Below are 22863 nucleotides of genomic sequence, written 5' to 3'. Positions count from 1 at the left end.
AAGAAAAGAAAATTATAGACCAACATCACTAATGAATATTGATGCAAAAATATTCAATAAGATCCTAACAAACAAAATCCAGCAACACATCAAACAAATAATACACCATGATCAAGAGAGTTTTACTCCACAGTCTCAAGGCTGGTTCAATATATGTAAATCTATAAATATAATTCAGTACATAAACAAATTAAAAAGCAAAGACCATGTGATTCTCTCAATTGATGTAGAAAAAGCTTTTGATAACATCCAGCATCCCTTCATGATTAGAACACTTAAGAAAATCGGTATAGAAGGGACATTTCTTAAACTGATAGAGGCCATCTACAGCAAACCCACAGCCAATATCATATTGAATGGAGTTAAATTGAAATCATTTCCACTCAGATCAGGAACCAGGCAAGGTTGCCCATTGTCTTCCATTGTAATGGAAGTTTTAGCCATTGCAACTAGGGAAGAAAAGGTGATCAAGGGTATCCATATAGGATCAGATGAGATTAAACTTTCACTCTTCACAGATGATATGATTGTATATCTGGAAAACACCAGGGATTCTACTATGAAACTCTTAGAAGTGATCAAGGAATACAGCAGAGTCTCAGGATACAAAATCAATACTTACAAATCAGTAGCTTCTATATATACCAAAAGTAGTCAAGCTGAAAATACAGTCCAGGACTCTATTCCTTTCACAGTAGTGCCAAAGAAGATGAAATAGTTGGAAGTTTACCTAACAAAGGACATGAAAGATCTCTATAAAGAGAACTATGAAACTCTGAGAAAAGAAATAGCTGAAGATGTTAACAAATGGAAAAACATACCATGCTCATGGCTGGAAGAATAAACATTGTTAAAATGTCCATATTACCCAAAGCAATATATAATTTTAATGCAATCCCTATTAAAGCTCCACTGTCCTACTTTAAAAATCTCGAAAAAATAATTTTTTGTTTTATATGGAATCAGAAAACACCTTGAATAGCCAAGACATTACTCAGAAATAAAAACAAAGCAGGAGGAATCACACTACCAGACCTCAGACTATACTATAAATCGATAGTGATCAAAACAGTATGGTACTGGCACAAAAACAGAGAGGTAGATGTATGGAACAGAATAGAGAACCAAGTGATGAACCCAGCTACTTACCGTTACTTGATCTTTGACAAGCCAATTAAAAACGTTCAATGGGGAAAAGATTCCCTGTCAACAAATGGTGCTGAGCGAACTGGCTGGTGACCTGTAGAAGACTGAAACTGGACCCACACCTTTCACCATTAACTAAGACTCACTGGATTAAAGATTTAAACTTAAGACATGAAACTATAAAGATTCTAGAGGAAAGTGCAGGGAAATCTCTTGAGGAAATAGGCCTGAGTGAATATTTTATGAGGATGACTACCCGAGCAATTAAAGCACCTTCAAAAATACACTACTGGGACCTGATCAAACTAAAAAGCTTCTGCACAGCCAAGAACACAGTAAGTAAAGCAAGCAGACAGCCCTCAAATTGGGAGAAGATATTTGCAGTTTATGTCTCTGACAAAGGTTTAATAACCAGAATCCACAGAGAACTCAAATGTATTAGCAAGAAAAAAACAAGTGATCCCATCTCGGGCTGGGCAAGGGACTTGAAGAGAAACTTCTCTGAAGAAGGTGGGCCCACGGCCTACAGACACATGAAAAAATGTTCATCATCCTTAATCATTAGAGAATGCAAATCAAAACCACTTTGAGATATCATCTAACTCCGGTAAGATTAGCCCACATCACAAAATTCCAAAACCAGAGATTTTGGTGTGGATGCAGACAAACTTCTGCACTGCTGGTGGGAATGCAAACTAATACGTTCCTTTTGGAAGGATGTTTGGAGAACACTTAGAGATCTAAAAATAGACCTGCCATTTGATCCTACAATTCCTCTACTAGGTATATACCCAAAAGACCAAAAATCACATTATAACAAAGATATTTGTACCACAATTTTATTGTAGTCCAATTCATAATTACTAAGTCATGGAAGAATCCTAAGTGCCCATTGACCCACAAATGGATCAATAAATTGTGGTATATGTACACCATGGAATATTCTGCAGCCAAAGAAAGGTGGAGACTTTACCTCTTTCATGTTTACATGGATGGAGCTGGAACATATTCTTCTTAGCAAAGTATCTCAAGAATGGAAGAAAAAGTATCCAATGTACTCAGCACTACTATGAAACTAATTTATAGCTTTCATATGAAAGCTATAACCCAATTATAGCCCAAGAATATGGGGATAGGGGAAGGGGGAGGAAGGGTAATTAGTGGGACTACACCTAGGGTGCATCTTACAAGGGCACATGTAAAACTTAGTAAATGTAGAATATAAATGTCTTAACACAATAAGTTAAGAGAATGCCATCAAGGCTATGTTAACCAGTTTAATGAAAATATTTCAAATTGTATATAAAACCAGCACATTGTACCCCATGACTGCATTAAGGTACACAGCTATGATTTAATAAAAATAATAAAAGAAAGTGAAAAAAACAAAAAAGTAAAATACAATGTTCAAATAAATAATATATGTATGTAAATGCCTCTGAACTGTACATGTTAAAATGGTAAAGATGCACAGTTCCCTGCAATAAAGTATTGTTTAAGATGTGTGTGTGTGTGTATGTGTGTAAATGCTTTTGTTACCAGAAGAAGAGGATTCAGGCTCTTGTCACAGTCAGCCAGTATGCAAAGATGGGGATAGTTCCACCAGACGTTGTCTCCAGCAATTCTGGAGAACAGTGAGAGTAGCCTCTCCAAGATCCATTCTGTTCTTCCATTTCCAAAAGTAAAAACCATGTTAATTTTTATCTTAAACAATAACTAGCATAACATGTGACCCAAAACAATATTTCAATTCAAAAGTTAATCTCCTAAATCAATCTTCCTAAACTATTCAAATAGGCATCTCCAGTGTGGGAGCAATAAGAATTTACAAAACAATAAGAATGAGAGACCAGATATAACAGGTAAAGGTCACTTAGGACCTAAACTGACCAGATCAGCTGTGTCATGTTGGCCCTGGCCTGACTTACTCCATCTTATTTTCACCATATGTGCTCTAATTTTCTAACATATCATGCCCCTAAAATAAGAGGAAAGTGAGAAAGAAGAAACAAACTTGATGAATTCAAAGCTATGACAGCTACACGAATTAAGAACCCAAAAGTGTAGTAGAGATGTTTCAAAAGCCCTCAAGGACTAGCCCCTATTTTAAGCCTAAATTAAGGGTTAGTTTTTATAGTATGGTAAAGAAAGCAATTTCATTATTTCTGTTGTGTTTAAAGTATCATTGCATAGCATACTACCGTGAAATTTAGCAGCTTTAAAAAATGGCTTATTTGTCATGATTTTTTGGGTTAACTAGATAGTTCCACTTTTCGTGGCGTTGGATGGGGCACTGGAAAGGGCTGGAAGGTTCAAATAGCCTCATTCACATAGCTGACAATGGAGGCTTAGTGCTGGCTAGGCATGCAACTGGTATTTGTAGCCAGCGGCCTTGGTTCTCCTTCATTTGGATCTCTCTATAGCTTGTTTGAGTTTTCTTCACATTATAACTGCTAGGTTTTAAGAAAATGCATTTTATGGGGGCGGCGCCTGTGGCTCAGTGAGTAGGGCGCTGGCCCCATATACAAGGGTGGTGGGTTCAAACCTGGCCACAGCCAAACTGCAACAAAAAATAGCCAGGTGTTGTGGTGGGTGCCTGTCGTCCCAGCTACTCGGGAGGCTGAGGCAAGAGAATCACCTAAGCCCAAGAGCTGGAGGTTGCTGTGAGCTGTGACGCCACTTCACTCTACCGAGGGCAATGAAGTTAGACAGTCTCTAAGAAAAAAAAAAAAAAAGAAAGAAAATGCATTTTATGGCGACAAATATTGCAAGGCATCATATGACCTAACCTCCAAATCTACACAGCATTATTTGTGTCGCTTTTTTTTTCAATCTAACTTAGTCACAAGACTTGCCTAGAAGTAAGGGAGGGGGAAATAGACTCCACATCTTGATGGTGATTAGGTCATGTTGCAAAAGAGCACATAGGGTGAAAAATACAAGGCATCTTTAGAAATACAATTTATCAGAAACCCTGTTTGACCTAAGTTATTATGTCTAGGCTTTTAAGAAATTTGTAAGCAAGGATTCATAGTTTGGTTAATTAGTAATCCAAGAACTTCTTGCCCTTCACCAGTAGCCCTCCTTGTGAGGGTTTCTTCTTTAAGAGAAAATAGGGAATAAGAAAAAATGCTTGGGGCAGCGCCTATGGCTCAAAGGAGTAGGGCAGAGGCCCCATATGCCGGAGGTGGTGGGTTTGAACCCAGCCCCGGCCAAGAACTGCAAAAAAAAAAAAAGCTTGATCTCTAAGATGTGAGCAAGATCTTGAATGCAGAATCTGATTTGGACATAAAATTTATAAGTGAAATTTGTGACACAGGAAGCACAAGAGTTCACAATGTAAATAAAGGTGGGAAATTGCAGGATATATAATGGTAAGAAAAAATAATTCAAATTGGATAGGTTGTAAGGCATATGAAAAGGTAAGAAATGAAGGTGAGTAGTAGATAGGGGGTCAGTTCTTTCAGACCTTTGATTACCAAGCCATAAAGTTTAGATATTTCTAGGAAAGAAGAGTTTCCAAAAATACAGAGACTTATTTGGGCACTGGGGAATACTAATCTAAACAACTGGGTAGATCACATTGGCAATATTCCAGAGGAGGTTTCACATAGGCTTGAATCAGAGTGATAGAAATGAGAATAAAGAGGTGATGGTTTTCAGAAAAATTGAAATAGTCAAATCAGGACGCGTTAGCAACTAATTAATGTGTGGATCAAGGCAGAGAAAAGAACAGTTCAAAAATATTAAAAGCTAAATGTGTCCTGCTCATGTCTGAAAGTCATGATGTCCATGAATGTCAACTCATTAATCAAATTTGTGCTCTTCTCTTCTTACAATTCATGCCTAAATTTATTAAAATGAAGGAGCTATTTTATTTGATTATCACATTGAACAGGTTTTCATTAATAAATCATGCAGAAATGATGTCTTACCATTTTAAATTTTATACTCTGAATTTCTGAGCTACTCTCTTTTCTCCCATTAGGTTAATGGCACTGATGCAGATTATGAATATGAAGAAATCACACTTGAAAGGGTAAAAACTATTCATTATCTTAATCTGATATGTTAAAGAACTTTTAAATATGCTGTTAAATATAGAATCTAAGGGAGAAGATATTTCATTTAAAAAGAGAACCATGGAATATTTTCTAAACTCACAGATCAGAAAATTAGCCATTGTGTTTTTAGAACATGTTCCATTTCTTTAGTAACATTATTTTTTATTCAGTAACATTTTTACATGTTCCATTTTACATGTTCCATTTCTTTTGTAACATTATTTTTTCTAGTTAGGTTTATAGAAGAGTTGTAAAAGTATTCCACAGAGTTTCCATTTACCCTTGACTCAGCTTCCCCTATTTTTAACCTCTTACATTACCAAAGTACATTTGTTTCAGCTAATGAACCAATATTGATTCATTATTCTTAACTGAAGTCTAGATTCAGATTTCATTAGTTTTTATGTTTTTCTCTTCCAGAGTCCCGTCCAGGATACCATATTACATTTAGTTAACTTGTCTCCTTAGATTCCTCTTGAATGTGATGGTTTCTCAGATTTTTCCTTTTTTAATTTTGTTTTTATTATTTCTATGCTTAAAATAATAAAATAATTATTTTCAATAAGAATTTAGTATAATAGCCATTACTTCAGTTTTCTTTCCTAAAAAAAGAACTGTAGTTGTAATGGACTAAACCTTATTAAAAACATATTACCATGCATTCTACCAATTAGAAAATAACTTAAGAGTGCCATTCACATATGTAAATTTTCTTGAGACATATTTTCCCCTTAAAATATCTGTATTCAAGAGCTGGGCATGGTGGCTTATGCCTGTAATCCTAGCAATTTGGGAGGCTCAAGCTGGTTGTGGATTGCTTGAGGCCATGAGCTCAAGACAAGCCTGAGCAACATAGCCAGACCCTATATATAGAAGAATTTTAAAAAATAAACAAGTCATGGTGTTTTCTTGCTAGTAGGCCTACTAACTACTGGGGGTGGAGGTGCAGGAGACTTGCTTAAGCCTAGGAGATTGAGACTACAGTGAACAATAATCATACTACTGTACTTCAGCATAATTAACAGAGCAAGGCCCTGTCTCTTAAAAAAGAAAAAAAAGAGTATCTGCATTCAATTTATACTATATTTTAGTGATACCACCTTGTCTGACTAGCATTTTGTGGAAATTTGGTGTTCTACAAAGTAAATTTTCTAAGTGAATGAATATATATTTAACACTAAAATCCTAGATTAGGTCTATTTATTTTGAAGCCAGAATGGACTCTGAGACAAATAAATAGAGTCAAGAGGGTCTGTACCTGTACGGTAGATATTATTGCCTACAGCTTAAATAACACTCAAGTAAGCACAGTATTAACATATTGTACATATTTTCATGTGATAATTTTGTGACATCTCCTGACTTTTTATTTTATTAATTTTTCATCCTTTCCCAGTGATTTTTAAATTCCTTTTATTTAGTCAAAATTAAAAAAGAACTTGAGTACCTAAGTAACTTGGTTACCCCACCATACTCAGTTGGTACTGTTACTAAGATTCTAGTAACTCTTGAGGAATTTAGGATGAAAACATCTTTTTATTAAAGTAGAATTTTAAGCTGGGTGCAGTAGTTCACAACTGTAATCCTGCCACTCTGGGAGGCTGAGGCAGTTGGATCACATGACTAACCTGAGCAAGAGCGAGACCCTGTCTCTACTAAAAATAGAAAAAAACTAGATGGGTATAGTGGCATACACATATAGGCTCACTACTTGGAAAGCTGAGGCAAGAGGATTGCTCAAGGCCAAGAATTTGAGGTTGCTGTGAGCTATGACACCATGCCATGGCACTCAACCCAGGGCAACAGAGTAAGACTCTTTCAAAAAATAAATAAGTAAATAAATAAATTTTTAAAACAAACACTAATAGAGAGGGTGTTTAAGCTATTTAATGCTAACAGATAAATAATAGGTCCAGATATATCCATATACTTGAGTTGCCTGAAATCCAGAGTTAGAACATTCTTGCAAAAATAAACATTTTGTAATACTATTCCTTAAATCAATTATTTTTAAAGACTTTCTGTAGTAATAGAACCCTTTCTATGAAGAAAATAGTATTCAGAAATCCAACTTCTCCAGTTTATAAAAAGATGTTTTGGCAAAATTTACTTGGCTATCAAGAAAGCTTAGCAATGTTAAGTTTTCAGGTTGGGTTTCCAGTATGTAAAAAAAATGCCTTGGCTGGACATGGTAGCTCAAACTTGTAATCTCAGCACTTTGGAAGGCAAGGCAGGAAGATGGTGTGAGGCCAAGAGTTCAAGATCAGTCCAAGCAACATAGTGACATCCTATCTCTACTAACAAAGCAAAAAAATAGCTCAGCATGGTGACATGTATGTAGTCTCAGCTACTCAAGAGTCTGAGGCAAGAAAATGGTTATGCCCAGGAGTATGAGGTTGCACTGAGGTATGATGGCATCATTGCACTGTAGTAGGGGTAACAGAGCTAGACTCAGACTCAATTTTTAAAAATGCCTTTTGCTAGGCAGGTTAAACATGTCAAGGATTGATGATAGCCATTAGCAGCTACAATTTGGTCATTTTACAGTAAGCTGATGGCAAGTTCTAGCAGAAGAAAGTACCACCCTTACCCTTTATTTTCAAAGGCTGAAATAAAATGTTGCTTTTACCTACTTAGAATAGCAGCAGAAGGATCACTTTAGCATTTGTTTCTTAAGAGAGATTAGCTCTACCATGTATGGTAGAGTTGCAATGTAAAAGAAAGAGACTTATTAGTGCACCTGTGCAAAATGACAACTAATGCAAAGACAAATTGCATATACTTTTAAGTAAAGAACTACAGACTAGACTTCAAAAGTACTCAATACCTTTTCTTCCACCTCACGTACTCAACAATAATTCCTCTAAAAGGACTTTCCTTTTAGTAAGAGCAGTCCATTTAATTTAAATTTTTTGTATTACCCATACATACACCTTTACATACTATGTTCCCTATGTTAGTACAGTTTCTAGGAGCCTGTCAATAGAGATAACTCTTACTAAGTCTCACGTTTGTTTCCTCTATCCTCAGGGAAATTCAGGCCTTGGTTTCAGTATTGCAGGAGGTACAGACAACCCACACATTGGAGATGACTCAAGTATTTTCATTACCAAAATTATCACAGGGGGAGCAGCTGCCCAAGATGGAAGATTGCGGTATGTTTTGCACTTTATATTGTGATGCCAAATTCACTTTGCATATTTTTCTTGATACAAACTACAGTAGGGATAAATACAAATAAGAAACACAGTCGTAATAACTGATGTAGGATAGGTGCTCAAACAGTGTTCAATTGAATGAATGAAATTATTATGCTCTAAGCATTATTTCCCCTTTGTCTTAGACTGAGAATAACATTTTGAATAATAAATTTGATGGTTTAAATGTTTATGAGCATATTTATAGAAATCACAAGTTTTCCTTTGTATTTTCAAATACATTAACAAAATATTTTCCATTTCTTTTCTGGTCAGGAAAGATGTATATACACTTATTTGAGATACATATCTGAGTTGTATCCCATACCCCAAAGAATAAAGTATATGTAAACTTTTAAAAAATTAATGTATTTTCTTAATTGAATAGATGAAAATAACATGGGTATATTATTTAAATTTAGTGTTCCATTTTATAGGATGTCTTTTCCAAACTTTGTGTTTCCATAAATTATGGCAATTTTTAATTTCCATTTGTTGTTTTATATATGTGCATATGTATGGTGACTAGCCTGAAATTTTAGGATTAAGGATTTTTTTTTTTTTATTAATAATCATCTCTCCCCAACTGCCTGCATATCCTTTGACCAGTTTCAATGTCCTCAGGGACTATGTCATTCTATACTTTTTTTTTACTATACAAATAAATCAATCAGTAAACATAGCCATTTGAATTTTTTTAATCTTTTAAATTTTTATTTTTTTTTATTTCAGGTTAATGTGAGGCTACAAACAACTAGGTTATAATATTTGCGTATTTTAGGTAGGCTCTCTCTTGTAGTTGTGTCCCTGTACCCAAAATTTGTGCCATATACCTCTACCTTGTGTCATTTAAGTGGGAGCACACCAAGGGTTAAGGATTTTGTATGGTCTGTTGAAAACAGCATCTTATGTACCTTATTTGTACCTTATGCAGTTCTTCAGTTTCTAACATTTACTTCTCACTGGATATGACAGGTGATGTATTATGAAATTAATTAAATATAAAAATTAATAATTTGACCATTTATGTAAGTATAGACATTTACTTTCAGATTCTGTCACTGGCCTTTTATGTGTGCTAGTTATATGAAAATTAATATGTTCCCTTTGTTTCACTGAAGAACATCCCCATAGTACTAAGTGTAAGAGTATTATTGCCTTTGGGTATAGAATTTCTCTTCTCTAAAGAAAGGTTTAATTACAGGTAGTAGCTTGTCAGGACCAGTTTTAATATTTTAACTATGTTTTACTCCCCCTTCCTGCTCAATTTGAGATAACTGTCTTTTTTTTGCTAATGATAGAATACTGTGCAATTGAATCTGAGACCAGAGCTAGGGGAAAGATTAGGACTAGAAACAAATCAGATTTTTAAAAAACATAACAATATCTTGTCAAGTTATGATAAGCAAATTCCTTAAGAAACTTTTGAATTAAATGAACTGATCTTTTGCTTTATATAAATTTCAAGAAATAACTTTATTTTTTTTAAATAAATCTAGGTATCTAGATTGGAAAGAGCACTCAAAAATTTATTGTTAACAATAATCAGTTTTAGTTTTGACATTTACTATCTCTGTGGCATCAAATTTCTATAGTTATTCAGTCTGAGCCTCCGTTTTCTTTGAATCACAGCTATGTCATTTATGACCTGGGTGGCCATGGAAAAGTTACTTAAATTCTTAATGCTTCAGTTTCTTTATCTGTAAAATAGGGATAGAAATATGTATCTACTCTGCAAGTTGTTATATGGAAAGAGGTAGCTTACTAAGGAAATACCTTGCATGTGGTTAGTACTAAATAAATATTTTGCTATTTTTATAACATTTTAATACATAATAAGCATCTAGTAAGCATACATGTGATAGCTTTATTATTATTTAATACTTGTCTGAAATCTGTTATTTGCACTATTTTTTTTGCTCCTTTTGTTGGCTCTTGGGAAATGTTTGAATATATTTATATTGGTATTTGATACATTGGAATTTAATATCCAGTTTCTTCATTTATACTTAAAGAAGTAAATAATTCTCTTTATCTTAAAAATGAAAATAAAAAATAGGCAAAATTGATATTTAGTTTTCTAATTTAACTTTTATTTTTAACATTTAATTTTTTTTCAGGGTCAATGACTGTATATTGCGAGTAAATGAAGTAGATGTTCATGATGTAACACATAGCAAAGCAGTTGAAGCATTGAAAGAAGCAGGGTCTATTGTACGCTTATATGTAAAAAGGCGGAAACCAGTATCAGAGAAAATAATGGAAATAAAGCTCATTAAAGGTCCTAAAGGTATGCTAAATCAAACTAAGACAAATCATTAAGAAATCTTTGAGTTAAATATACCTATGAACTTATTTGTGATACTCATTCTAAGATTAACAGTAATACTGGTAATTTTCCGCAAAACTTGAATGAATTTTTAGAATTTCTCTACTTTTTCTACCAAGATTGCAGCATTTGAAAATTCTTATGTTAATCTGTGTATACTTTTACATATTTTCTACTATGAGCATATGCATAACTTAATATGTTTTATATGACCTTTATATTCAAAATTTCCACAACCTACCATTAATAATTTTTAAAACTAGAAAACAAAATCTCTACTTATTTTTGTGTCCCTGTCTGTATAAAGTATTATTATGTGAAGAGTTTTTAGCATTAAAAGAAATCAAATATTCTTGTCTTTGAGTATGTCATATATAGTATTGGTATTACCTTGTGATAATTAATCTACAAGGTACTTTAAATGCAGGTACACAAGCTAAGTTAAAAGAAGAAAGTGTTTATTAGTATGTATCATGAGAGTACATCTGTAGTGAGAACTATTAATATGTAATTTCCAAATTCTAAAAACATTGATGGAATTTGAGGATAAATGGAAATATTAATTCTAATAGATAGCTCATGGAAGAGGCCGGGTTCCAACAAATGAAAAAAGGGTTGAGAGCTGGGAATTTATCTGCTATTGAACCTATGGGATTTGTGAATTATAGAAATTGCTTATTTAATATTATTTGTTCATAGACTATTGAAAAAAAGAACAAAAATATCTACATTTTTAAAGCCTGTTGGTTCTGTCCACCAACAACAGATAATTTCTTTATTTCTTCTCAGTTATTCTAATCTTGTAAATAATCTCAATTATTTTAATCACTTAAAAGTGTTAGTGAGAGGCACAATTATGGAAACAAAAGTAAAACAAAATTTAACAATTCTTTAGACTAACAAGGGCATTTGCAAAAAGATTTTAAAAAGGAACCCAGAGGAAAAAAAAAATCTGTTTGTAACTAGGAGCAGCCACATGTATATAATTGTCCCCTGATTGCAGAGCATACACTCAGGATTTTAAAAGTAGAAACTAAATATAGATTATTTTCTATTTTGAAAAATATTAGCATGATGGAATTGTTATATTCTAGTTTTCAACCATTTCTATCTAGGCTTAGGTTCACATGTATTGATGAGAATTTAAAACTAGTATTTTCCAAGCAGGTCTTGGGTTCAGCATTGCTGGAGGTGTTGGAAATCAGCATATTCCTGGGGATAATAGCATCTATGTAACCAAAATAATTGAAGGCGGTGCAGCACATAAGGATGGCAAACTTCAGATTGGAGATAAACTTCTAGCAGTAAGTATAAGAAATCTATTAAATCTATTGGTATCTTTTTTTTTTTTTTTCTGACAGACTGAAATTTCTGTATACCAAAAGAGTTTAAGTGAGTAAATATGGCGTAGTGGTTCGTGCCTGTAATCCTAGCACTGTGGGAGATTGAGGCAAGTGAATTTCCTGAGCTCAGGAGTTCAAAACCAGCCTGAGCAAGAGCAAGACCCCATCTCTACTAAAAATAGACAAAGTAGCCAGGCATTATGGCAGACACTATAGCCACAGCTATTCAGGAATCTGAGGCAAGAGGATCACTTGAGCCCCAAGTGACTGAGGTTGCTGTGAACTATGACACCATAGCACTATACCCAGGGCAATGGGAATGATACTCTGTCTCAAAAAATAAAGAAGGCTCAGTGCACATAGCATAGTGGTTACAGCACCACGGCTGGCGGGTTCGAACCTAGCCTAAGCCACCTAAACAACAATGACAACTGCAACAAGAAAATAGCTGGGCCTTGTGGTGGGTGCTTGTAGTCCCAGCTACTTGGGAGGCTGAGGCAAGAGAATCACTTAAGCCCAAGAGTTTGAGGTTGCTGTGAGCTGTGACACCATGGCACTCTACCGAGGACTACATAATGAAAATCTGTCTCAAAAAAATAATTAATAAATAGCTAGATAGACAGTAAATGCTAGCCTTGCTTTATCAATCCTAAAAGGTGATTCTTGGTATTATCCTTTCGTTATTGTTACTATTTTTTATTAAATCATAACTGTGTGCATTGATGCATTTATGGGATTACAATGCAAAATGCTTACCTTGAACTAAGTAACACATCCATCACAATTATACTCATTTCTTATTGAGTTTTGAAATGTACCATTGAGTTTTGAAATGTACCATTGCATCATGTACATTAGGTGAGGTCCTCCTAAATACCGTCTCTCCTCCCATGTCCTCCGTCCCCTCTCTCCTCTTCCCTTCTACCTTCTGGACTATAGTTATGTTTTGCCATTCACGTGAATGTGAAGGTGATTATATATTTATTTCATAGTAGTACTGAGTACATTGGATACTTTTTTTTCCATTTTTGAGATACTTTACTGAGAAGAATATGTTCCAGCTCCATCCAGGTAAACATAAAAGATGTGAAGTCTCCATCTTTTTATGGCTGCATAGTATTCCATGGTGTACATATACCACAATTTGCTAATCCATTCATGGGTCAATGGGCACTTGGCCTGTTTCCATGTCTTGGCAATTATGAATTGGGCTGCAATAAACTTTCTGATGCAAATGTCTTTGTTGTAAAATAATTTTTGATCATCTGGGTATATACCTAGTAGAGGAATTGCAGAATCGAACGGTAGGTCTACTTTTAGTTCCTTGAGCATTCTCCAAACTTCTTTCCAAAAAGGTTGTATTAGCTTGCATTCCCACCAGCAGTGTAGAAGCGTTCCCGTCTCTCCACATCCATGCCAACATCTGTAGTTTTGGGATTTTGTGAGGTAAGCTAATCTTACTGGAGTTACATGATATCTCAAAGTGATTTTGATTTGCATTTCTCTGATGATAAAGGATGATGAGCATTTTTTCATGTGTTTGTAGGCCTTGCTCCTGTCTTATTCAGAGAAGTTTCTATTCAAGTCTCTTATCCACATAGAAATGGGGTTGTTTGTTCTTTTCTTCTTGATTAGTTTGAGTTCTCTGTAAATTCTAGTTATCAGACCTTTGTCAGAAGCATAACCTGCAAAAATCTTCTCCCATTCTGAAGGTTGTGTGTTTGCTTTACTTACTGTGCTCTTGACTGTGCAAAAGCTTTTTAATTTGATCATATGCCAGTAATGTATTTTTGGTGTTGCTTCAATTGCCTGCAGGGTCCTCCTCATAAAAAATTCTCCCAGGCTTATTTCTTCAAGTGTTTTCCCTGCACTGTCTTCTAGTATTTTTATAGTTTCATGTCTTAAATTTAAATCTTCTATCCAGTGAGAATCAATTTTTGTTAATGGTGAAAGTTGGGGGTCCAGTTTCAGTCTTCTACAGGTCACCAACCAGTTCACCAACTGAATATTTTTGATAAGCCTATCGAAGATCAAATGATGATAAGTAGCTGGGTTCATCTCTTGGTTCTCTATTCTGTTCCATAAATCTACCTCTCTGTTTTTGTGCCAGTACCATACTGTTTTGATCACTATAGATTTATAGTATAGCCTGAAGTCTGATAACGTGATACCTCCTGATTTGTTCTTATTTCTGAATAATATATTTGCTATTTGAGGTTTTTTCTTATTCCATATAAAACGAAGTACTATTTTTTCAAATTCTTTTAAGTATGACAATGGTGCTTTAATAGGGATTGCAATATACAATTGCTTTGGGTAGTATGGACATTTTAACAATGTTGATTCTTCCCATCCATGAGCATGGTATGTTTTTCCATTTGTTAACATCTTCAGCTATTTCTTTTCTCAGAGTTTCATAGTTCTCTTTATAGAGATCTTTCACATCCTTTATTAGGTAGATTCCATATATTTCATCTTCTTTGGCACTACTGTAAAAGGAATAGAGTCCTTGACTATATTTTCAGCTTGACTATTGTTGGCATGTTTAGAAGCTACTGATTCATAAGTATTGATTTTGTATCCTGAGATGCTGCTGTATTCCTTGATCACTTCTAAGAGTTTTGAAGTTGAGTCCCCAGAATTTTCCAGGTATAGGATCATATCATCAGCAAAGAGTGAAAGTTTGATCTCCTCTGACCCGATCGCCTTCTCTTGCCTGATTGCCATGGCTAAGACTTCTATTACTATGTTGAATAGCAGTGGAGACAGTGGGCATCCTTGCCTAGTTCATGATCTGAGTGGAAATGTTTTCAATTTTACACCATTCAGTATGATATTGGCTGTGGATTTGCTGTAGATAGCCTCTATCAGTTTAATAAATGTCCCTTCTGTGCCTATTTTCTTAAGTGTTCTGATCATGAAAGGATGCTGGATATTATCAAAGATATTTTCTGTGTCAATTGAGAGAATCATATGGTCTTTGTTTTTTATTTTATTGATGATGTATTTATAGATTTATATATGTTGAACCAACCCTGAAATAAAACCAGTTTGATGATGGTGTATAATTTTTTTTGATGTGTTATTGAATTCTGTTTGCTAAGATCTTATTGAATATGTTTGCATCGATATTCATTAATGATATTTGTCTATAATTTTCTTTCTTTGTTGGATCTTTTCCTGGTTTGGGGATCAGGGTGATATTTGCTTCATAGAATGTGTTGGGAATGTGTGTATTCCTTCTTTTTCTATGCTTTGGAAAATGTTGTATAATATAGGTATTAGTTCCTCTTGAAAGGTTTGATAGAATTCATATGTGAAGCCATCTGGTCCCAGACTTTTCTTTTTGGGGAGATTTCATATTGTTGATGCTATTTCAGTGACTGATGCAGGTCTATTCAAGATTTGTAATTCTTTCTGGTTGAGTTTAGGAAGGTGGTGTGCTTCCAGGTGTTGGTCCATTTCCTTCAGATTCTCATATTTCTAGGAATAGATATTTTTGTAGTAATCATTGAGGATTTTTTTGTTGTTGTTAATTTCTGAAGTGTCTGTTATTTCTCCTTCATCATCTCTGATAGGCAATATTAGAGATTTTACTTTTCTGTTCCTGGTAATGTTAGCCAGAGGTTTATCAATTTTGTTAATCCTTTCAAAAAAACCAACATTTTGTTTTGTTGATCTTCTGAATGATTCTTTTGTTTTCAATTTCATTTAATTCTGCCCTAATTTTGGTTATGTCTTTTCTTTTGCTGGGTTTGAGGTTAGAATGTTCTTCCTTTTCTAGTTTCCATTGAGATTTTCGATTAAGTTGCTGGCTTCCTCTCTTTCTGTTTTCTTTTTCTTTTCTTTTCTTTTTTTTGCAGTTTTTGGTCAAGGCTGGGTTTGAACCCACCACCTTCAGTATATGGGGCTGGTGCCCTACTCCTTTGAGCCACAGACGCTACCCATCTTTCTGTTTTCTTGATAAAGACTTCCAATGCTATAAATTTCCCTCTTAGGACTGCCTTGCAGTATCCCACAGATTTTGATAATTTGTGTCTTCATTATTATTTTGTTCCAAAAATTTGGTGATTTCCTTCTTAATCTCATCTTTGACCCAGCTATCATTCAGCCTATTATTATTTAGTTTTCATGACTTTGTTTGTATATGAAGATTCCTGTTGCTGTTCAGTTCAACTTTTATTCCATGGTGGTCTGAGAAGATAGAAGGAATAATTTCTATTCTTTTAAATTTTCTGAGGTTAGACTTGCCAGACCAATTCAAGTTATTTTGAAGGATGATCCATGGGCTGATGAGAAGAATGTATATTCAGTTTTATTAGGATGAGATGTTCTGTAGAGGTCTGTAAAATCCATTTGTTCTAGGGTCAGGTTTAAGTCTGATATTTGTTTAGTTTCTTCTTGGTGGATCTATCCAAAATTGTCAAAGGAGTATTAAAATATGCAGCTATTATAGTGCAGGAAGATATCAAGTTCTGGTTATTCATGTTGCCAGAGTTCTTCTGCTGGGCCCATACCATGTCTTGTTTTCCACCATTTGGTTATTAGAACTGGTAGGATGAGATTCACTTGGGCTTCCCAGGTAGTAGAGATAGCCCCTTACCAAAGTGCTAGGCTTTGTAATTGTGGCTTATCTCCTACCACCTTATAAAGGCCCCTTTAAAATTTTTGGCTAGAGACTCTGAGGACCTACTTGGTGAGATAGCACAAGCTAGCTCTTTTTTTTATAACAGCCAACATCTACCCTATCCTAAGAAGCCATAGTATTAAGTTTAAGAGATGAAGATATACGAACAGCTGCGGCACCCATCTCCCACCCTTCAGTTCTTTTCCACTATAGAACTTCGTAGGTCAACCTCAGAATGTCACCGAGTGGATAGCCCCAGACACAAGTTCCAATTAAATTGTCTCAAGCAGTGCAAACCCTGCTCAACAGAGAGGGATTCAAGGGTTTCCAACAACACAATTGGAGCCAGGATCCACGGATCCACATCCCCTCCCCCCGCCCCCTTGTCCCCCGCCGCCCTCCAGATTCAGTCCACACTATTGTCAGCTTCTCTGCTCACAGGCCCAGTTGGAACCAGGGGCCACACCCTGCCCACTGGTTTCAGTCCACACCCAGCTAGCCACTGCTTGCCAGACCAATTCAAGTTAGGGGACCACACCCCTGCCTGCCAGTCTCAGTCCACTGCCTGGCAAGCCTCTGTTCACTGGCTCTGTTGGAGTCAGGGTACCACACCCTGCCCACAGGTCTCAGTCCTCACCCAGTAAGCCTCTGCTCACTGGCCTGCTTGAGACAGGGGACCACCCCCTAGCCCTCAGGTCTTGGTTCACACCCAGTAAGCCTCTGCTCGAGGGTTCTGTTGGAGTCAGGGGACTCTGCCCTTGCCTTCAAGTCTCAGTCCATGCCTGGCAAGCCTCTGCTCGCAGGCCCAGCAGGGGCTGGGGACCAGCCCTGCCTGCCAAACTCAGTCCACATGGGGCAACCACTCTCCTGCTCTGGGTGCCGTGGCGGGGTGGGGGGGTTCTGCACCTCATCTGGCCAGACACAGCCCGAACTGAGGGTCAACACCACCATTGGCCAGGCATAGTCATAACCAGAGGTCCCCTGAGGACCAGAGGAGAGGGGACCTCTTCTCCCGCCAAGTGTCCCCTTCTTCCCATACCCTTTTTCTTTCCTGTTAGTCACAGATTCCGTCGTGATGGTTGGCGGTCCAGACCATGCCCAGATCTCTCAGGAAAAGACTAAACACTCTCTGCTCTGCAGGGGGCAGAACTTCAGACTGCCATGTCAAGGGGAGAGGGTGGACTGGGAGTTTAGACTTGTAGGAGAAAATATCCGTTCAATTTTATGCCTGATGGGGTGGTGTCTAGGTTCATAAGTGGGACCTCCCTGGAGAAAGAAACCTGGTGTTTAGCAGCTCTCTCCAGCGAGGTAAAATGAGAGATCTTTTGTTCCCTGATCACTTGCAGATAGCCTGAGGTGGGCCTCCTGCTTGAGGGAGGGGTCTCCCGTCCTCTACTCATAGGCTTTGTACCTGTAATTTGTTTTGTTGAATGCTCTTCCTTGGAGTTACAGCTTGCCGAACTTCTTTCTTGGCTCAGCTTCTCACCTTTGGCTTCATAGAGTATGATTCCATCCAGTTTTTCTCCCTCTAATCAGGAGCCTTTGCCAAAGGTTGCTACCAGTCAGCCATCTTCCCAGAATTCTAGTTTTTCTATTTTTAATAGAGACAGGGTCTCACTTTGTCTTGGTATTATCCTTATTTGCCATTTCCATTAACTGTCCCATCCTCTCTTTTACTTTTATTCCTTTTTCTTTTTCTTTTCCTTCCTTTTTTGTTGAAGTGTTGAGAGCATGTATGCATAGAACTGTTTCATCACAATTCTCAGGTTTGCAACGCAATGTCATTTGTTTACATATGATTCTCTTTTATTTTACCTTAATTAATAATATCATGAAAACTAGTAATGTCATTACCTGGCCTAAGAACTAGAACATCAGTCGGTCATTATTTTGTGCTTCATATTCCCTTGCTTTTTGAGACAAGATTTTGCTCTGTTGCCCTGGCTAGATTGTGTCATCATAGCTCACTGCAATCTCAAACTCTTAGGCTCAAGTGATCCTCCTGCCTCAGCCTCCAGAGTAGATAGGACTACAGGTGTACACCACAATGCCTGGCTAATTTTTTGTTTTCTATAAAATTACATCTAGCTGTAATTTCATAAGTAAATGCAAGCTGGGCACAGCGGCTTATGCCTTTATTCCCAACAACTTGGGAGACTAAAAAGCAGAGCACCATTTTAGGCCAAGAGTTCAAGACCAGCCTGGGCAACAGAGTGATACCCATCAAAAAGAAAAGAAAAGAAAGGGGAAGAGGGAATAAAAATGTAGCTTATTGCTTGTCCTATAGGACAGTCTTCCAAACAGGCTGTATAGAACCAGCCATCTAGGTAAAAGAAAGGATGTATCTGCTAGCCTTTTACATGACTAGTGTCCCATGTTACAGTGTACTCCTTAGAAGTTAACTGTCCCAAATTTCTGAATTATGTTACTCCATTCCTGTGGACAACTTCTAGGAAAGCCACTTCTCCTGCACTCTATGGTACAACACTTCACCTAAGCATGAACACTGATAAAGAAGAGAAAATATAAAAAGACTTGAGTCCTGGATCAGTTCAGTATTTAGAGGTTAGAGAGAGGAGGCGGTACCAGGCACCAGAAAAAGAGAATGGGTGACTAGATGCTGAAATGCTGCAAAAAAATAATAATAATATTAATAATAATTGATGTTAAAAATGATTAATATTACTTTCTCATGGGGAAATTTATGACTCTTCTGTGACCAATAAAAATGTTTGTCAAAACAACAAAACCTTTCCTAATGTCAATTATAAAGGTACAAATTAGGAAAATGAAAAACATATTAAAATCAATATTTCTAGTACACAGTAATTTAAAACAGAAACATCAGTGATATTTCTTTTAAAAATAACTGTCAAAAAGCAGAGTACTCTAAACCTATAGAAAGTGGAAGGGAGAAAATAATAAAGATTAGAGCAGAAATTAATGAAATAGGAAAAAGAAAAGGCATAGAGAAGATCAACGAAACTGCAAGTTGGTTCTTTGAAATGATCAACAAAATGACAAACCTTTAGCCAGATTGGCCAAGAAAAAAGACTCACATTTCTAAAAGCATAAATAAAAGACAGACTGGTCTTGAACTCAGGAGCTCAAGCTATCTACCCACCTTCCCCTCTCAGAGTGCTAGGATTACAGGCATGAGCCACTGCACAAAGACATTTGTACCAGAATGTTTCTTGCAGCCCAATTCATAATTGCCAAGACATGAAAACAACCCAAGTGCACACTGACTCATGAATAGATTAACCAATTATGGATATGTACACCATGGAATACTATGCAGCCATTAAAAAGATGGAGGCTTCGCATCTTTTATGTTTACCTGGATGGACTAGAACATACTCTTCTTAGTAAAGTATCTCAAGAATGGGGGGAAAAGTATCTAGTGTACTCAATCTACTATGAAATCAATATATGATCACCTACACATTCATACAAATGGTAAAACATAACTATAGCCCAGAAAGTAGGAGGGAGGGTATTTGGTGGGACCTCACCTAATGTGCATATTGCAATGGTACATTTTAAAACTGTTAAGAAAAGAGTATGATTGTCTTACCACAACAAATAAGTAAGCAAGGTGATATATGTGTTAATCAGTTCAATGTAAGCATTTCACATTATGTATCAAATCAGTACACTGTACCCCATAAACGCATCAGTGTGCACAGTTATGATTTAATAAAGAAAAAAAAGGCCACAAAAAAAGAAAAGATAGAATAAGAGAATTCTAGGAAGAATTGTGTGCTTATACATTAGTTAACGTGGGTAAAATGAACAAATTCCTAGAGAGGCAACCTGCCACTTCTATTTATTGTTATCCTGGAGAACTGTAGCTAAGATAATAAGAAAAGTAAAAGGATATTCAGATTGGAACAAAAGAAATGAAACTATGTAAATGTGCAGATGACTTCGTATTGTATTTAGGAAATCCTCCCAAACCTCCTAATAGAAAAAATAAACATGTTTAGCAAAATTGCAGGACATAACACCACTACCTGAAAATCAATTTTATTTCTATACAGAAGATAGGTGAATGGCAAAAAAAAAAATTTTTAAATAAAAACTCAACTTGACTATTAATAGAAGTACAGATTTAAAAAAAAATTGATGTGCAAATTAAAATGTGAATTGCTTTATAGATTTTTTTAAAAATACGTTTGCAAAACAAAAACCATAATTGTCTCATTTCTTTTTTTTGTTGTTTTTTTTTTTTGCAGTTTTTGTCAGGGCTGGGTTTGAACCCACCACCTCGGCACATGGGGCGGCGCCCTACTCCTTTGAGCCACAGGCACCGCCCAGTCTCATTTCTTTAAAAAAAAAAAAAATGTATTAGAATATACCTACACACATTTCTAAATGCCTAAGAGTGGGAGGAAATAAAGGCTGTGGGAACAGGATGAATAGGTGCTGGAATCAAGGTGGGCTATTTCATTAACATACAACAACCACTTCACATGCATCAACAATTTCCTGAGGTTATAGACTGTCAAAATGGGTATTTTCTTTCCAAACATCTTTATTTTCCTTAAATTATTCCTGGTTTTCCTTGTCTTTTGGTGTAATTGTTTATAACCCAAAACCAGAAAACACGTGGAAATGCCATAAATGTGTTTTGGGATTTTCTTTTAGGTGAATAGTGTATGTTTAGAAGAAGTTACTCATGAAGAAGCAGTAACTGCCTTAAAGAACACATCTGATTTTGTTTATTTGAAAGTGGCAAAACCCACAAGTATGTATATGAATGATGGCTATGCACCACCTGATATCACCAACTGTAAGTTTGTTGCCTTAAGTTTACCTTAAATTTATTTCTTTAGATGTGATGCACATTAATGAAATATTCTCAGTATAATACAAAAAGTTTAAACTTTATAAAAGTATTTTTAAAGGAACTATTAAGCTTTTTAGTCTATTGGTTTTTAGCAATCTATTTTAAGTCAAAATTTTCATTTAGAATGGGGAGTCCTTTTTCACCTTTACTGTTTTCTAGCAGCAATTACTTTCAACATTTAAGGCATTGATTCTCAAACTTTTATGTAAATAGCAGTCACCAAAGCAGTCATGCAAGTAGTCTTGTGGTGTTCTGATAGTTTTAGAATTGAGCACAGAAATTTGCTTTAACGTGCAGTTTACTAGCAAGCAAAATATAGGCTTTCCTGGTTTTATTGTACTTCACTGTATTGCGCTTTATAGACATAGGAATTTTTACAGAGTGAAAGTTTATGGCAACCCTGTACTGACCAAGTCTCTCAGCTGCTGTTTTATTAACAGCATGTGCTTATTTCATGTCTCTGTATCGCATTTTGTTAAGTCTCCCAATATTTAGAACTTTTTTATTGTATCTGTTATGGTGATCTGTGATCAGTGATATTACTATTAATTTTGTTTGGGGGTACCACAAATCGTGCACGTATAGGGTGGCAAACTTCAGAAACATACTGTGTTTGGACTGCTGCATTGACAACCACCATTCCGCCATCTCACTCCCTCTCCTTGGCCTCCCTAATGCCTAAGACACAACAATCTTGAAATTGGGCAAATTAATAACCCTAAGCCTCTTAAGTGTTCAAGTGAAAGGAAGAGTCATACCTCTCTCACTTTAAATCAAGAACTAAAAATGGTCAAGCCTAATGAGGAAGGCATGTAGAAAGGCAGAAAGCTAGGCCTCTTGCTCCAATTAGTCAAGTTGTGAATGCAAAGAAAAGTTGTTTAAGGTAATTAAAAGTGCTACTCTAATGAAAAATCTAATGATAAGAAAGCAAAATGGCCTTATTGCTGATGTGGAGAACGCTTTAGTGGTCTGGCTAGATCAAACCAGTCATGATCAAACCAGTCACAGTATTCCCTCAAACCAAACCCTAATCCAGAGCAAGGCCCTAAATCTCCTCAGTTCTATGAATATTGAGAGAAGTAAGGAAGCTGCAGAAGAGAAGTTTTAAGACTAGCAGACATTGTTTCATGAGTTTTAGGGAAAGAACTCATCTCCAAAATACAAAGTGCAAAGTGAAGCAACAAGTGCTAATATAGAAGCTGCAGTAAGTTATCCAGGATAATTAATGAAAGTAGATAATTGATGAAGGTAGTTCTGCCCAACAACAGATTTTCAATGTATGTAAATCAACTGTCTTTTGGAAGA

At 35.9% G+C, this 22863-nt stretch overlaps 1 protein-coding gene across 22 annotated transcripts in view; it reads left to right on the top strand.

Moving 5' to 3' along the window:
• DLG1 (discs large MAGUK scaffold protein 1) overlaps positions 1-22863 on the top strand; it is a 354406-nt gene that overhangs the window by 220198 nt on the left and 111345 nt on the right. For 13 of the 22 annotated variants that reach the window (XM_053565047.1, XM_053565043.1, XM_053565042.1 and 10 more), the window contains 5 exons: positions 5135-5185; positions 8241-8365; positions 10528-10697; positions 11904-12040; positions 21357-21501. In XM_053565047.1, coding sequence (XP_053421022.1) covers positions 5135-5185; positions 8241-8365; positions 10528-10697; positions 11904-12040; positions 21357-21501 — 628 coding nt within the window. Of the gene's footprint in view, positions 1-5134; positions 5186-8240; positions 8366-10527; positions 10698-11900; positions 12041-21356; positions 21502-22863 lie in introns of all 22 variants that reach the window. The other 9 variants (XM_053565030.1, XM_053565033.1, XM_053565031.1 and 6 more) reach the window with 1 other exon arrangement.

Source organism: Nycticebus coucang, chromosome 16, assembly GCF_027406575.1.
Source record: "Nycticebus coucang isolate mNycCou1 chromosome 16, mNycCou1.pri, whole genome shotgun sequence".
Lineage (NCBI taxonomy): Eukaryota > Metazoa > Chordata > Mammalia > Primates > Lorisidae > Nycticebus > Nycticebus coucang.
Note: the sequence above shows the minus strand (reverse complement) of the source record. Positions and strands in the feature narration are given on the sequence as shown.